Below are 17,927 nucleotides of genomic sequence, written 5' to 3' on the forward strand. Positions count from 1 at the left end.
GACTGACCTTGTTTTGTCTAGGCAAAGGGGTGCAATCAATTTTCCAGTGTCCAGCAGCTTTGTCCACAGTCTCGGCCAGGTTCTGGCAGGCGGCAGGTATCACATCTGAGCATCTCGCTCACTGGTCCAGGTGCAGGAACTGAGGTGCCTCGTAATCTTCTTTGGAGACTTTGGGTCACTGTCCGGATCTGGCAGTCTGTCTGACATTATAAACTTTAAAGATAACAATTTAAATGCCATATTCTGAAGATCTCTGAAGCATTAGAAGTCTGTTTTAGTTGCTTTCCTTAAGCACACAAGAAGCACACAGGTGGCTAGGTAAGGTCTTATTTCTGTAAATGATTTTTAGTCTGACTGTAACTGGTTTTAACTTAGTAAAATGTTTGAAACAGCACAGCTGAACTTAAAACTGCATAGAGCTACCTTATATTCCTTAAACAGTAGCTTAACTTCTTTCTGAGGCAGGGTTTTTCTGTGACTTTGGAGCCTGTCCTGGAATTCGATCTGCCGGACCAGGCAGGCCTTGAACTCATAAAGATCCATCTGCCTCTTACTCCCGAATGCTGGGATTAAAGGCGTGTGCCACCTACATCCTGAGCTTAAAGGTGTGTGTCACCAACATTCTAAACTTAACTTCTGAAAACACAAACTGTACCAGATTAGCATCTTTTATAAAACAAGAACTTTACATTGTCAGGCTTTGCTTAGAAATAATTCTAAATTGAAGCTCTTTAAGTACAAACATTAATAAAAACAAACATTTGAAAACTGGTTTTAAAAAGAAATTTAAATTCCCTTAAGGTCTTTCTGTAATATATAGAAGCATTAACATTTTAAATCTTAACTGAAAAACTTGTTTCTAAGATGGTACCTCTAATTTCCATGGGGTCACCTTTAGTCAAGATGGCGGCTTAAGTATTTTTTTTTAACTTTAGCAAAATGGCGACCAGTCAAGTCATGTGACCAGTTGGCCATGTGCTGGCTAAACCAGGAAACAGAACATTTTAAAACAAATATATATAAATTACTTGAGAAATAAACAGGACTTTTTTTTAAAAACAAAATCAGCTTAATATGATTAAAATTTTAACTTATATTATTATTTTTAAAATTTACTGTTTGTAGACATGAGAAACCATAGCACAGTTTATATTTTTTTTTTAACTTGTAACAACCTTTTCTCTGACCTTCGACAACTTTCCTCTGACCTTTTACAACTTACTTATCCCTCTATAACTTTTTGTAACAATCTTTTTCTCTGACCTCTAACTTTTCTCTGACCTTTTACAACTTGCTTTAACCCTCTATAACTTTTACCACTTGCTGTAACTCTCTATAACCTTTTAGTTTATTTCTCTGACTTTCTTAGACATTCTTAGACAATTTTTTTTCTCTTTATTACTTAAGTCTTTTATATTTTTTTTTTTATTTCTTAGTTAACATAAAAATTTTGTCAAAGTCCCTTTTACAATTCTTAATAACTTTAAGGCCCCCCTTTTTTTTTTTTTTTGAATATCCGGATCAGGACAGATGGTTCATCTGCCTGAGCTAGCTCCATGTGCTCAAGGCAGAGAGACCTGGGGTAGGGGTGCTGCTGGTAACCCCAGACCCTTGGCCAATCCAGGGGTGGGAAAGACTCCTGCGGCCCCCCCCTGCATACCATGTGTGTGGAGCACAGAAAGATGAGTAGCAGATGGTGGCCTTGTAGCCATGTTCCCTCAGAGCAGGGAAACACCCGAGACAGCCGCTGGGGCAGAAACAGCCCTACTGGGCATGCCTCATAGACCCTCAGGTGGGAATAGAAAGGGGGTGTTGTGGTGGATCCTGAATAGACAGGAAAGAATAGACGCCAACCCAATCCGCCCGCGCTGCTTATAAGGCAATGGCGCGGGAAGCCAGGCGGCAGAACCTGGCGGCTAACTGAGGCGGGTCCAAGTGTCCTTGGCCCGCGTCCGTACCTCTTGGGTCCTGGGTGTCCTCAGAGTGGCAGTCTGTCCTCCGGCGCATCTGCCGATAACAGTTGAGGTGGCGCCATGTGCTCAGAGAAGAAAAGACCCCTGACCCCCTGACCCATGCATGCCACGTGCATGGGCAATGTGGGACAGAAAGAGATGCTTAAGAAACACATAACACAAATGACAGCACATTAGACAGCACAAACATTAGACAGGACAAACCGCGGCAAAGAAATGGTGCCCCAAACCAAAATTACAACCAAACCTTGGACTTTCATCCAGGGTGGAACCAAGGTTCTCGCAAGTCTGCTTACCCTATGGTTTAATTACAAATTTTGCGCAGATCAAATACAAATTACAAATTCTGCGCAGATCAAATCAAGCAACCCTCGGACTTTCATCCAGGGCAGGACTTCAGGGTCTTCCTCAGAAGTCCGAATTACAAATACAAATTCTGCGCAGATCAAATACAAATCATGGCACCAAACAAAACAGCAAGAGACAAAACAAGAAACATAGAACACTGAACATATATAAATTGCGAGCTCGAATCATCTTACCTCCAAGATCGAATCCACTCAGGTGAAGGGTGGTCGCAAATCCCGGACGAGCCCCCAAAATGTTAGACCCCCGAAAACTCAAGTATCCGGGGTCTCAGGCCAGGTTCGCGGTCACCCCAATCACCAGGCGGATTCGAGAGCTTGCTGCAAACTGCACGAGGCTTTATTGTAATTTAACGAGCTAACCCCATGTTAGCTCGGGTCTTTCAACCACCCACCATGGCGGACAGCTAGAGAAGACGGCTCCTTGGGTCTCCCAAAAGATCTTATAGGGCAGCGTAAGGGGAGTGTCTAGGGGTACGCACAGGCTTACGATTGGTGTGCCTCCAGGCTTGGAGGGCTTGCCCTGTGTTGATTGGTCAACTGGTTGTTATGGCTCATAGGCCCTCCCAGGGTGGTTGCTATGCTCTCTACGTCATTGCTGTGCGCTTGTCCGTAAAGCACACCCAGAGCCATAAAGCATAGCACCACCAGCTAACTTCTGATTGGTTCCTTGTCACAAGACAGGCATCTGACTTTCTGGTTTCTAGGACAAGGTCATAGAAGCACATGTTCAACCATTATGGCTGCCAAAAGGGAAGCCGGTTCCTTCAATGATAGTCTCACTAAATAACAATATTTGAAGGGTGATGCACAGCCTTAACTGGAGCAGAGGCAGGCAGATCCCTGTGAGTTCGAGGCCAGCCATGGCAGCATAATGAGACCCTGCCACCACCACCCCTCAAAAGAGAGACAGAGAATGAAAGAAGTTGGGGGCTAGAGAAATGGCTTAGTCGTTCAGAGCACTGGTTGCTCTTCTAGGGGACCCAGGTTCCTTTACCAGCTCACAACCACCTGTAATTCCAGTTCCAGGGTGTCTGACATCCTCTTCTGTCCTCCAAAGGCAACAGGCACACATGCAGTACACCTACATGCATGCAGACTTGCTGGGACCCAGCCCCCACGGGGTCTCTAAGAGTTGTTTTCCAGCATAACCACAGGTACCTCCTGTTTTCCTGACCTCACCCCACTGGCATCAATATCCTGTTGTGAACCCTTTCACCTGGGGTTTTTGTAAGTTTGTACATAAGGCTGCTCCACAATAAAGGTGAGGGACATTCTCTCAGAAAAGGACCAGGAGTCTTGTCATTCATCAAATCTCCAGGCTTTTGCCCGATACTCGGACTTAGTGGTGGCCAAGGACAGCCTATGCAATCATACATACACATAATTTCTAAAAATTTAACTTGATATTAATCATAAAATGCCCTTTTTTGTCCTCACCCACATCAGCTCTGTTCCACTGTCATGTGGCAATTGCAATGTGTGAGACAGTAAGACAACACGGCTTCCTGGGAATGGTACAGGCCAAAGACAAGCAGGCCTGGAAAACAACTATCCCAGCCAAACCTAAGTGCGAGCAGCCCTCTGTTGTCAGCCTCCTGGGGCAGAGGAAGAGCAAGACCACGAGCAGGAGACTGGGCTGGCCCAGGTGGCCACACACATAAGCTAAACCTGGGCACTTTCTATGCTAGCCTCTCCCGTATTCTCCCACACAAGCAGTTTCTCAGAAATGTGTGTGCTTTATCTGAACTGTGCTGCTTACAGAGGTGGATTGATGGTTTCTCTTTGCACTAAACTCTCAGAGAACAGGCACAGATTTGTTGATAACTGGGCAGGCTTCTCTACCTGGAGAAAACTGGCAACTTGGCACATGTCACTCTAGTACAGCTATTCATGCTCACCTGCCAGCTGCGCCATTGGCGAGACTCACCCAGAACCCCCAGACTATAGTGCACATTGCAAAGAACATGTAGTCCTCCCAGCCCTTCCAAAGTGGGGTCCAGAGTCGGTAGATCAGAACATCAGAAACAGGGGTTCCCCTCCCCTAACTCTGTGGACTGAAGAGCAATGGTTGGCTGCTGTGAGGCACTGTCCGCTCGGGCCCTCTAGGGATACACTAGGAGCATCCAGAGCACCTTAAGAGGCGAACCATAGATCTATCCTTTCTCAGGAAAGACCAACCATCCTTTCATTTGAGACCAGACAAATAAACAGGACATCAAAAAGATGCTATGTCTGGTGGTAAAGGCCTATAATTCCAGCTATTCTAGAGACTGGGGCAGAAGGATTGCAAGTTTGTAAAGTTTAAGACCAGCCTGAGCTACACTGTAAGTCCTTGTCTCAAAAACAAGAAGTGGGGCAGGGGTGGAGAGATGGCTCAGCGGTTAAGAGCACTGGCTGTTCTTCCAGAGGTCCTGAGTTCAATTCCCAGCAATCACATGGTGGCTCACAACCACCTTGAATGAGATCTGGTGCCCTCTGCTGGCCTGCAGGCAGAAGACTGTATAGACTGTATACATAATAAATAAATAAAATCTTTAAAAAAAAAAAAAGTGGGGGCAGGTGGGGGGAGGTAGAGTATAAGGTAGCAAGTGTTTCCCCAATATCAAAGAAAGACTGTCACTATAAACAAGGACTGTCCTCTGGCTGTCCAAGCAGCTCTGCTACTTCATGACCCTGTCCATGTTGTTATTCCAAAAAATAAATGGCCTCAAGATAGGAACAGAATAGACATTTCCTTAAAGACTACATCATGGCTTTATGTGTGTGACTGTTTTGCGTCTCTCTCTCTCTCTCTCTCTCTCTCTCTCTCTCTCTCTCTCTCTCTCTGTGTGTGTGTGTGTGTGTGTGTGTGTGTGTGTGTGTGTGTGTATTCCTGGTGCCAGAAGAGACTGTCAGATGTCAGATCCCCTGGAACTGGAGTTACATATGGTTTGGGAGCTGCCATGCAGGTGCTAGGCATTGAAACTGGGTCCCCTGCAAGAGCAGCCAGTGCCCTTCACCACTGAGCCATCTCCCTGGCCCCATTTTTTCTCTCCTCATCTGTTTGCAGAGTCTAGGACTAATCTATGTAAATTTGCTTCAGCTGTTAAGAACAAAATGGGATCTAAAACTTGAGCTGCAGTGGGTGTCTCTTTAACCACTTCTTTTAAAGGGGTAATCCTTTGACAAAGGATTACACTGGGAAGAAATGTATCTAGACTAAGGATAGATTAGGTTCTCTGTTCTCAAGGTATTTGGACAGAGACCTGAGACACTGTTTCATCCAAAACCTTTGTGTCTCAGAGAAAGTGGATTCAAAGATGATGTAAACAGATGGGGCCAAAGTCTTGGTCAACATGGTCTTAGCCCTGGCTCTGGAACCCCAATTTCCTATGCTGCTGCCTCTTTCTAGTATCTTCAACCACCACCCAACAGATGCTGTGACCGCAATTTCAGAAACATTTGTTCCATCAAACCTCATGCAAATAACAATTCATGAGTCACTCCAAGAATCTCGTTTGAGTGAAGATCCTGCTGGGGCGCTGAATAGAGACAGTCCCAGTCTGAGGTGGGAAGAAAGACAAGGACTATTCTAGCAACAGAAGGAAAAGGAGCCAGTCACCAGCAGAGAAGCCCAATTAACAACTGTTGAAGGCAGCTCTCCTTCCCAGCGGGCAACCTGCTTTGCTAGGAAGCTTATCAGAAATCCCATTTGCCAGGAAGACATGCTGTCAACTTCTTGAGCAACTCTAGTCACCCCTGGCTCACATCATCCCATTTCAATTCCATCCATGGCTTCTCGGGAGCCACTTTATAATCTCACTTATCAAAAGACACAAAAGGAGAGAGGCAGCCTTGGCAATCTTTTAAAATGTAACCTGAGAGCCACCAAAATGGCATATATGCCTAAAACCAGGACAAGTTTTCCCCACTCAGGAACAGGTACCCACACTTTGGTAAGTCTTCCTCCCAAGTGCCTCTCTTTCTCCTAACCCTGAAGCTTAAAGTCTAGATTAAAATGTCTTTAAATTCTAAATCTGCTTCTGATTGGTCCAAGAATTCTTGTCTGCATCAAAGCCACGAATCCCAGTTTGGCTTGAATCAAGGACCTTAAAATATTAAGGGAGCTCCTCGGGCTACTGAGGGTGACAGTGTGGGGCTGTGCCTCTACCACACACTGCTGGCAGGCCCACGCACAGAAGTATGCACCCCTTCTTGTGACCGTTATTTATTATCACTGGTGTGTGTGTGTGTGTGTGTGTGTGTGTGTGTGTGTGTGTGTGTGTGTGTGTTGTGCAAATGGATGCATACAGGCCGTGGCAGGGATGGGAAGTCAGATCTTCCCACCCCGTTCCATTATTTCTGGGGACTGGACTCGGGTCATCCAGCTTTCTCAGTGCCTCTACTGGTGGAGCCGCCTCTCCAGCTGCCACTTCTGACAGTCTGTGAGTACAGCTGACATCATTATTTCCTGTTATTACTGGTGAGACATCGAAGTCAGAGAAGGCCCTGTCTGGGATGCAGCCTGAGTCCTGCTACCCCCAGCAGCTGGAACTCCATGGATCGGCCTTCTCAACAAACACCCCAAGGCCTGGAAAGGCCACTTGGTCTTGGAGCTCACACTTCCCCCAAATAGCATATTTCTCCTCGTTATGTCCTAAATTTGTGGCTTAAGTCCATCCTATCTTTGTGTGGGTTTTGTGCTTTCTCAATTCACTTTTGTGATTTAAATATCTTTTCATTTGGATACCAAGGCACTTTAAGCCATTCCATGGATCGCTTAAATTTAATGTTTTCATAAATTCTTTGAAACTTGGAAGTCTACATTTTTTTCCGTATTGTGTGAGTCCAGGAGGGCAGAAAAACTTGAGTATTTTTAAAAAGGCATCCAAAAAGACTTGTCTTTTATACCTATATATATGAGACGGCATTTCACTGTGTAACCTCAGCTTTCCAGGAAAAGCTTCCCTGTATAAATCCACCTCTCTCTGCTTCCCCAGTGCTGGGACTAAAAGCATGTGCCACCACACCTGGGATAAATATATTGTTTTCCTTCCCTAAAACACTTGTTCCAGGCAGTCTTTATGGCGGATGCCTTTAATCCCAGCACTGGGGGAGACAGGCAAATCTCTGAATTCAAGGTCAGCCTGAAGTTCAAAGGGAGTTCCAGGACAGCCAGTAGTACTCTGATACACAGAGAAACCTTCTCTGAAGGAAAAACCAAACCACACAAAACCATTGTCATGTCTCTAAAATGTTGGAAGGTTTGAGTTGGGAAAAAAGTCTACTTCACTCCCTCATTCCTGTAACCGTTGATATCTAGCTGCCCTTCCCATAACGCTGCAAAGTGAGAACCCCCTGCTGTGTTTGGCTGATGTGGTACAGATGCCATTGCCAAGAATGTGCTATCTAAACGCCCTTCGGTTTTCAGCGATGGAACTCCACCCTCAACTTAGTTGTCAGCTTTTGTGGAATGTTATGATAAGATGTAGTAATACTGGTGTTCAGACATGAAAATGGTGGGGAAGCAAAAATAAACTTAAAACGGTATTTTAAGTTTAAAAAATCTGCATCCCTTCTTTCATTTTTTTTTGGGGGGGTGGCTTTTCGAGACAGGGTTTCCCTGTGTGCTTTGGAACTGGAACTCTGTCTCTAGACCAGGCTGGCCTCAAACTCACAGAGATCCGCCTGCCTCTGCCTCGGGAGTGCTGGATTAAAGGCGTGTGCCACCACCACCCGGCAAAAAAAAAAAAAAAAAAACTGCATTTCTTATATATATGTTTGAAACACGTCATCATGTAGCCCACGCTGAACTCAAACTCACTGTGTAGTCGAAGATGACTTTGATCCTCCTGCCTCCACTCCCTAAATTCTGAGACCACCATGCTGGGGCGCGTGTGGACCTGGGGATGAAACCTGGGAATTCGTGCATTCTAAGCAAGTATTCTCCCCAGCCCTAAATATCGTATTTTTCTGACGATTTCAGCACATCCTCGCCAGCACTAGGTAATCTTCATGATCAACACCATCTCTGCCAATTGTTTGTTTTGTTTTATAGCTCTGGCTGTCCTGGAACTCACTCTGTAGATCAGGCTGTTGTTGAACTCAGAGATCCTCCAGTCTGCCTCCCAAGTGCTGAGATTAAAGGCGTGCACCATCACTGCCCAACCAACTTTGAATGCAGGAAAATTAAGACCTGTTATTTTTTATTACTTATTTATTTATTTATTTATTTATTTATTTGTTTGTTTAGGTAGGTAGGTAGGTAGGTAGGTAGGTAGGTAGGTAGGTAGGTAGGTTTTTCGAGACAGGGTTTCTCTGTATTGCTTTGGAGCCTATCCTGGAACTCTGTCTCTAGACCAGGCCGGCCTTCAACTCACAGATATCCTCCTGCCTCTGCCTCCCAGTGCTGGGATTAAAGGCGTGTGCCACCACCGCCCGCCCAGCAAGGCCTGCTATTTAAGAGTCGGTTTCCAGTACTGTCGAACTTGCCTGCCCTGAGCTCCGTGTCTGCAACGTGGTTCTGGGGCAAGGTCCAGACCTGGTCTGGCTAGGCTTAACCCTCGGGTCTAAGCGGCCACAATCCCGGGCCCCACCGCGAGGGTGCGCTGCGACCTCAGGTCCCCCTCGCGCACCAAGCTCGGGGCGGTCCGCGGGGGCCGGAGCGGGGCGGGGCGGGGCACCGAGCAAAGGTTGGCTTCTTAGCCCGGGACTTTCTCCGCAGCTCCCCGGCATCATGACGGTGGGCGCCAGGCTCCGAAGCAAAGCGGCGAGCAGCTTCGCGCGCCGGGGACACCTGGGGCGATCGCGCGGCGCGGGTGACGAGGAGACAGAAGCCATCGTAGAGCACCTGGAGGTTGAGGATGAGGACCCGGCGACCCAGGAGGGTGAGCACGAGGAGAGCGGGCGGCGCGCGGGGACCCCGAGCGCGCGCAGAGTGCACCTGGCTGCGCTGCCCGAGCGCTACGAGCCCCTGGAGGAGCCTGCGCCAGGTGACAAGCCCAAGAAGAGATACCGGCGAAAACTGAAGAAGTACGGCAAGGTAGGTCCCCACGGCCCGGCCCGCCCCGATCCAGGCAGAACCTGGAGTTGTTTTGGGTGGAGTTGTGGCCGCGCCGCCGCCAGGACAGTCACTTGGAGGGTGGCGTTGAGCGTGCAGACTTGGGCGAGCACAAGAACCCTGTGCCTGGTTGGTGGGAAGGGAGTGTTGAAGCCGTGGTGAGGTTAAGTGACTCTGGGACGGTGACCCAACTGGGAAGTTGTAGCCCAGGTGCATCCATCCCCCATCCTCTCCCCGAACCTCCCGGCCACACGAGAGCGTTAGGTGATTGTGCCGTGGACGCTCGGGGGCCTGCCAACTCAGCCAGCACACACCCAGCACCTGTGGAATCTCCCTCTCTCTAACAGTGACCCCCGCACTTTGAACTTCAGATGCTCTGCCTGCCTTTTGCTTTTCTGTGGGAGGAGGTGGGAGAGTGAGGGGAAGGATGGATGGGGCACGGAATGTTTCCAGGATGAAAGGCTCTGGCTCCCAGGTGCCCCTGCCTGGAAGTAGAATTGCTCTCTTGGCCTGGACAGGAGCGTGTTTGTGGGGGTGGGGGGCGGGCGGGCGAGGGTGGGGGAATCACAAAAGTCATTGATTGTGCCCCGGTCAAAGTTCTCTGGTCTGTCCTGGTTTTATTGTGTAGTCTTAAGTGGCCTTCAGTGGATGACCTTTATCATACCTGAGGCATTCAGTCCCTCGCCCAGAGTTTAGTTTGTCATTCTGCTGAATGACATGGTCGTGCTCTCTCACAAGCAGGTGATGATAAAATACTTGAAGTAAAGTGGGACTTTGCGGGAAACCATCCGAAAGTGAATTTGATGACACGGGTTCCTCTGTTGGAGGCTGGCATTTGGAGAGGTTTGGGGTGGCCATTCTGCTCCTGGCATTGTGTATACACTAGAGGTGCAAGCATGAATCCTAACAGCCCTAACAGCGGGTGGGGAGAGTCCAAGGCACAGCACTGCTCCTCACTGCATAGCAGAGAACTTAGTGACTGCTCATGCCCGTGAGGCTAATATAATCAGGGACCCTGGGTAGAAGATAAGGCAAGACAAGGAAACCCACATCTGCAAGCCCAGGAACTCTGGAGGGCGGGGCAGGATGATGGAAAATGTAAGGGCAGCCTGGGCTAGATGACAAGATCCTATCAACAAAGAGCTCAGCCAGGCTAACACAGAGGTAACAGACAACACTGATTAGGGTGGCTATGCTAAAACAGACAATGTCCAAGCAGAAAGCAATGATGTTAGTGGGGATGTGGAGACATTTGGGGCCTTGTACACTGGTGCTGGGATACGTAAACTGTTGAAACCGCTGTGGAAAGCCACTTGGAGGCACCTCACCAAGTTGAACACAAAACTACTCCATGGTCACAAAACTACTCATGGGTCCTACTCCAAGGGAATGATGAAAGACCTGAATGTCAGGCTGGGGGTCTTTGTAGCTCAGGTGGTCAAGTGCTGGCCTAGCATTCACAGAAGACCCAGTTAGATCTCTGGCTCTCTGTGAACTAGGCGTGGTGGTACACACCTATAATCCCAGCACTTGGGGAGTGGAGTCAGCAGATTGGAGCTTAGGGTCTGGCTTTGTGGGAGGGGTGCTCACTTCCAACCTGACAATCCACCTTCAATCCCCAGAACCTGGCAAAACTCCCACAAGCTGTCGCCTGGCCGCGTTCACACCGTAGCTAGCACAGATTGCATGTACACTAAATACATGTAATAAACATTTTGGGCCGGGCGTTGGTGGTGAGCGCCTTTAATCCCGGCACGTGGGAGGCAGAGGCAGACGGATCTCTGTGAATTCGAGGCCAGCAAATATTTTTTTCTTTGATTTTTTTCATATGTGTGGGTATTTTGCCTTCATAAATGTTTGTAAAACAATTTTACACATAATGTTCATAGGTGTCTCTTTTACCAATGGACAAAAAGTGAAAAAAATCCAAATATATGTGAGTAGATGAACAAAATGTGGACTGGACGCCTATGGACTATTATTTAATATCTATAAGAAGGACTAATATTAGCTGTCACATGGCTCAACAAGATATTAAGCGAAGAAAGTCATGGTTCCCTTTATATGAAATGTCCAGATAGGCAAGTCCAGACAGAATGTGATGGTGATTTTAGGAACTGGACGGAGGCATAGAGAGGCCAAATTTATATGTGATTTCCTTCTGGGATGAGAATGTTTTGGAAGTAGACAGAACTGGTAGTTACACCTTATAAAGGCATTCAATGCCTCTAACCTCTCTCCACTTTATAAAATCATTTATTTTGTATGTGAAGATTGGGGGTTTTTGTTTTGTTTTTTGTTTTTGTTTGTTTTTTTTTGACTACATGTATGTCTTGCCTCATGTCCACAGAGGTGAGACAGGACCTGGAATTACAGATGGTTGTGAGCCACCATGTGGGTGCTGGGAACTAAAACTGAACCCAGGTCCTTTACAACAGCCAGTGCTGTTAACTAACTATTGAGCCACCTCTACTTTTTCACTTTAAACTGTTTGGTTTTATGTTACATGAATTTGTGTGTGTGGGGGGGGATTTTGACATGAAAAGGGGGGTTGTTTGTTCGTTTGTTTACCAAAATGGAGAGAAAAGCGATGAGGGAAAGCTCTGGAATGTTAGACACAAGCTCAGTAGCCCCAAGATGTCCAGACAAGATTATAGCCCCAGGTAATCACAAGGGGTCACAAGAGCCATCCCGCCTTCCACTTTCTCAGGCCAGGTGAGAAGGTACCAGGCTCCAACAAAATGGAAGACCGAGGAGACCTCCTTTTCTGCAAAGCTACAGGAACAGCCGAGGCTCTTGCAGAAGATGGGGGTGGGCATCTGTACTCACCTCGGTTGCCAGGAGAGGCTTTCTTTTAGAAATGAATGGCTCCAATTATTGGTTATTATGGAATGTGTTTTCTTTAAGTTCCTATTCCTGTGAACTTCTTAGATCCTTCACCCAAGCCCCTTCCTGCTTCTATTTAAGGAAAATTGTTGGCCTTTGTGCAACATGAAAGAGCAGGCTCACTCCCCCGCTCTAACCCCCCCCACACACACACACACACCTCCACCAGCATGGTCCTACGCAGGAGCCAACCCTCACACTGCTGGTCCAGCCTTCTGGAAGCCTTTGTGCCTGGGCCTCTTGTAGAGATCAATGTTCCAGCTGATTTTAAAGAAATAATTGCATTCCTGTGGTGCACATATTACTGTTAAAATACTGTCTGCTGGGCACTGGAGGAAGGAAGGAACCTGAGTTGGCGGTGTTCCGTCAGAAGGCTGGATGTCTGCTACCTTCTTTATGTTCCATGCCTGAGTCCTCCCAGCAACCCTGGGAACCTGGTATTGAAGACAATGAAGCTGCAGAGTCAGACAGCCGAAGAGCTGGGAGGGAGCCCGGCCTGGCCCCTTCCTCTGCAGATCGTGGGCTAGAAGGATGGAACATGCCTCAGACTCAGCTGAAAATAATAGGCCGCCCTTGCAGGCACCCTTGAGGCATGGAGAGAAGTTCAGGAAGAAAAAGAATTAAGTTATGTTAATTGGGAAGCTAGGAGAGGGTTGGAGGGTAAAACACAGGGTGTGGGATAAGTCAGGTATGGTGTTGCAGGCTTGCATCCCAGCCCTGTGGAAACTGAGATGGGAATCAGGGGTGCAGGACCAACCTGGGCTACTCTGCCCTCCCCCACCAAAAAAAAAAAAAAAAAAGGTGAGAATTGGTCATGGAGCTCACTGGTAGAGCATGTTTAGCATGTGCCAAGACCTAGGTGTGAACACACTACAAAAAGGGGGAGGAGGAGAAATGGTCTCATGTTAAAGTAGGGGTCCAGAACCAGTCTACCAGATGTGAGAGCCGCATGGCCATCCATTGGCCGTATGACCTTAGGCTTGGCTTCCTCTCAACCGCCTGTTTCTTGGTCTAAACCATCTGCTAATAATGAGGGCTGGGCTGGGCTGGGCTTGGGGGGAGTGCCTATCAAGTAGGCATGAGAGAGCCCAGGAAAAAGCTTGGCACAGTGGCCCACACTTACAATCCCAACTCTGGGGAGGTGGAGACAGGTGGCTAGCCAGTGTAGACACTGAGTATTGACCCCGACACACACCATCCTGACACACATACCAGGTCATATCAAGTTGATGGTTTAGTGCCTGTGGAAGTTCTATATGCCAGGGCGCCTGGCTGAGGCTCTGGAGCAGCTACCTTTGAGGAGTGGGTTCTCTTCATTCAGATTCTGGAGCTGACCATCCACCTCAGGATGGTGCCAGGCCTGAGGGCAGCTCTACAGAGGATTTGACCTTTGGATCAGACAGTGACATTTGTGGCTGGATGATTTTCTCTGGGGGTTGGCTGTAATGTGCGTGCTACAGCTCTGGAACTCAGAAGGAAATCCCAGACAGTCCTCCTGAGCTGAGCTAAAGTCATCAGGCCATCTTCCTCCCTTCAAAGCCAGTAGTGCACCCTGCTCTCTCCTCCCCCGCCTGACCTCCCCCTCCCCCCACTGCCATCCCCCTGTCCTGCTGCATTGAGACACTCACCTGGGTAGAGCCACTCTTTGCCTGGTATGCGGAGGCTCCAGGGAGCCTCTCAACTGACTCATACTGGTAAAGTTCCTCTTGCCATTTCAAGCACTAGAGTCTTGAGTTCTGGGAATCTGGGGGCTAGCCTGGCACCCTCTCCCACACCTTCCCATCTCAGCATCCCTAACAGAGATTTGTTTTATCCCAGATCCTTTCCCTTGAATAGCACCCGTGTGGCCATCAATAGCTTCTTTGGTCTCTTTTCTCTGTGCTTCTCAAAGTTGTGTTTTGACAGAGTTCCATGTTAATGAGCTATCTCAGCAGACTTTATCCCCAAATTGTAAAGATGAAGTGATAAGTAGTTTGTTTTTAAAAACCAAACAGTAACCAGCTATGGGGAAGGGAATGCACAAATCCACTAACGGTTGGGTTGCAGGTGGCAGTGTGATTCTGATGTCATTGTTCATAAAGGACCAGAGCTGTGATTGCTCCAGGGGTGCATGACTGCTGTTTCAAACATGGAAAATTAATTCTCCCATTGACTCTTTTCAATACATTTATAGAATTCCTCCCTCCCTCCCTCTCTCTGTCTCTGTCTCTGTCTCTGTCTCTGTCTCTGTCTCTGTCTCTGTCTCTCTCTCTCTCTCTCTCTCTCTCTCTCTCACACACACACACAAATACGTTTCCTTGAGAAATAGATAAAGTAGTGTCCTGAAGACACAAATGTACCAGTTTCTCCCAAAACTTGTCATGACCTAGTGAGGGACCGAGTGAGTCTGGCTTTCTCTGCAGGCTGGGGATACCTGAACTGGTACCCACTGCAGTGTGGGGCCCTGACATCCATACCATGGACAACTCAAGGCAGGATTCATAGGCAACTCCATATTCTCTTTAAAAACTTTCCTAGCAAGGCAGTGTGGCTCACACCTATAATCCCAGCACCGAGAGAGATGAGGCAGGAGGATCAACATGAGCTGAAGGCCAGCCTGGGTTACATGGTATGTCCCATGCCAGCTCAGCTACTGAATGAGATCCTTTCTCAAGAAGAGAGAGAAATAAAACTTTGCTGAGAAATAAGAAGTGTCTCAGGCTGATATATTGCCACCACAAACCTATGTTACTCTGTAACAGAAGTCCCTGTTCTTTTGAAAGCTGACACTGGGCACTAACCCTGCCTGCAACACGTGCTGGGCGCTGTTCCTAGTGCTCCCTCCCTGTGAATAGACGCCTCAGTCCTCTTTACCACACAAAAAGGCCACTACATAGTTCCATTTTACAGACAAGGAAACTGAGGCCAAGGGAATTTAAGGAAAGGTTGGGATTGGAACTCACTTCTGGCTGTGAGCACAGGTCACTTACTAACTACCTTCATTAGAGAGAGGAGTCACATGGGGTGAAAGCTTCCAGCTCTGCTGTGAGATTTCTTGGGGGAGGGTTCAGCTCTACCCCTTACCAGCTGTGTGGTCTCAAAGGCATGTCACTTCCCTGTGATTTCTTCTTGATGATCCCTTAATCAAAGGCCATTGAGGACATACCAGTCACCCAGGTTAGGCCAACTTATTTCGTGCAATGAGAGACAATGCCAGAGGAATTGTGGGGTTTCAGAAGATGGACGCTCCAAGCTGAGAGTTGAATGTGTGAATCTGAGCTAGAGTTGCCAGCTTCTGAGTCCAAGGGGTTCTAGGCGGAGCACAGAGGAGAACCTAGCATTGAAGAATGAAGACCTCAAAGGTTCAAACTCTGCAAGGAGACAGAATCAATAGAGCGTGTTTAGAAGGAGCACCCTGTGGAAAAGAGGAGAACCAATGCTCAGGCGAGGGAACAGACAGAACTGTCCATGGACCACACAACATGGAGGTGGTAGGCACCCTTGAGCAGGCAGGCCCATGGTTACACTGGCAGGGTGGGAGAAGCCAGGAGCCAGAGCACTGAGCTTGGGGGCAATAGGGGATGATGAACAGGCTCCCCAAGGACATGTGATTAAGGCAATGGGGACAAGGGCTCCACACACTATGGCTGGGGTAGGCAGAGGGAAAGGTTGGGCTGTATCTGAAAGAGAGGTCAACCGACCTGGGCAGGTGGGTTGGCTTCTCCACTGGGTGTCATGGTGAGTCTTGAGAGTGGGACGGGATCGTCAGCAGAACCAGGCTGTGTATTTTGTAGCCAGAAAAATCAAAGGGCTGAAAGCCAAGGGGGTGTGAGAGAAAGTTCTTCTAGTTAGTTACATGGATGTCCAAGTCACCAAGAACGACAAAAGAATCTGGAGGTGGGAAGAGGAACACCGTGTAGTAAGTAGATCTTAACCATTAGTGTCTCTAAGTTGTGATGGACCTGGCATTCCTGTCCCCTGTCCCGACACCCACCTTCACCAAGGAGGAAGAGGAGGAAAGCAGCATCCAAAAAGCATTACCTCGTCCTTACCCTCAACAGTGTGAGACTGTTTTGGAGTCATAAAGGGCTTGTGCACTTGCAGCCCTTGGAGAGTGGAGAAAACTTCCTGATGACAAATATGAGGGTCAGACCAGAGCAGGCACTAGGCACATAGGAAAGGACCAGCTGGGCTGTCTAACAAGATGCCTGAAGGAAAATTTGGCCCCGCCTGTGATGGCGCTGACACTTTCAACTGAGAAAGTGGGTCTCAGTTTAAAACAACAAAGGCATTTTAGTTCTGGAGCTGGCCGCCTCCATGCTGTTTCTAAGAAGGCTGTGAGTTATCTGGAAGTGTGCTGTGCTTGCAAGCACTTTGCAAGACCTGTTGTGAGAAGGGGAGGGGACCCAGGTGGGCACTACAGATGTGAAGGCTCCGGGCCTCCATAGTGTGCCTTGGATCCATGAGGGCGAACGGTTCTCTGTGCGTTATCATGGTGAGTCATGGAAGGATCAACAGGTTGCCTCACCTAACTTTTACTTTTCTCTTCCTAAAATAGAATTTCGGGAAGGCCATCAGCAAAGGATGCCGGTACATTGTCATTGGCCTGCAGGGATTTGCTGCAGCCTACTCCGCCCCATTTGGAGTAGCCACCAGCGTGGTGTCCTTCGTGCGCTAATGGGAGCTGCAGGCAGGCATCACGAGAATGCTTCTGCCCCAGGACAGTGTGAATCCACCAGCACTTGAGACTCGAACTCAGGAACTCTGAAGAGGAACCCTGCTTCATGCTCCATTGTTGAACTGGTTGAGTGTTGGGCAGGAACCATTCCCGCTCATCTGCCGGGCCACTCGTTTATGTTGGACATGGCTGGATCTAGGGGTCAGTCCTGTGGAGAATTTGGCCAAGGTCAAGTTAGGGTTAGGGTTAGCTTGCTTCCTGTACCAGCTAGAGCCTTCTGGGGTACAGGCAGACAGACTCATGGCAGGTCGGGGGTCTGAGCCATGTGGGTAGTGGGTGAGTTTTGAGGGGGGGGTTGCAGACCTCTAATGGAATAGTTGCTAGGTTCTGGAAAGGTCCCTGGCCTTGGCCTTCCTTGATCCTCTCATTAAGGACAATGAGGGAGGTGATCTGACATCTTTCTCTCTCCTCATCTCTTTGCTTTACTGAGCTGTCATCGGGAGTTTAATTACAGGGTTGGGAAGAAAAAAGGAAGGAAACCGTCTTTGAAGACCACGATGCTTTGAATGAAATCCATGTTCACAGCTGTGTGAAGACTGTTGAAAGTAGATCAGAATGTGTCATTTTCATAAGTATTTCATAACAACGCAGCTGGCAAAGAGGGGGGGAGGGAGGGCAAGTTCAGAAGCTAGCTTGGAGGCTGCAACAGGTGCTTTCAGAGTCTGAACCTGGTCCAGCAATTGTGTTTGGAGCTGTCAGGAGCCCTGCAGATGTGGTTGCCCAGCAGTTCACTGCTGACAGGTGCCTAACTCCCCCAGGGGAGGGAGTGAGGGGAGAGAGGGAGAGAGAGAGAGAGAGACAGAGACAGAGACAGAGACAGAGACAGAGAGAAGGAGAGGGGAAAGAGAAGAGACAGAATTGGCAAGCATATTTAGAGGAGCAACTGTAAGAGATAGACATGAAGAAGAAAAAAGCCAAGAACGACATTGGAGAAGCAATGGAAG

At 48.2% G+C, this 17,927-nt stretch overlaps 1 protein-coding gene across 1 annotated transcript; it reads left to right on the top strand.

The window, feature by feature from the left end:
- Positions 1-9,056: 9,056 nt before the first annotated feature.
- On the top strand, positions 9,057-17,230 carry LOC113836085 (uncharacterized protein C1orf115 homolog). Its single transcript, XM_027418755.2, has 2 exons — positions 9,057-9,362; positions 16,804-17,230. The coding sequence occupies exons 1-2, from the start codon at positions 9,057-9,059 to the stop codon at positions 16,921-16,923; spliced, it is 426 nt and encodes a 141-aa protein (XP_027274556.1). The 3' UTR covers positions 16,924-17,230.
- Positions 17,231-17,927: the final 697 nt, after the last annotated feature.

Source organism: Cricetulus griseus, chromosome 5 (genome assembly GCF_003668045.3).
Source record: "Cricetulus griseus strain 17A/GY chromosome 5, alternate assembly CriGri-PICRH-1.0, whole genome shotgun sequence".
In the NCBI taxonomy this organism is placed as follows: Eukaryota; Metazoa; Chordata; class Mammalia; order Rodentia; family Cricetidae; genus Cricetulus; species Cricetulus griseus.

What these genes read in the sequence shown, in the direction of transcription:
- LOC113836085 (XM_027418755.2), top strand. Translation starts at nt 9,057, where the DNA reads ATGACGGTGGGCGCCAGGCTCCGAAGCAAAGCGGCGAGCAGCTTCGCG. An exon ending in AACTGAAGAAGTACGGCAAG is followed by an intron (nt 9,363 to 16,803) that starts GTAGGTCCCCAC and finishes TTCCTAAAATAG; the next exon opens with AATTTCGGGAAGGCCATCAG.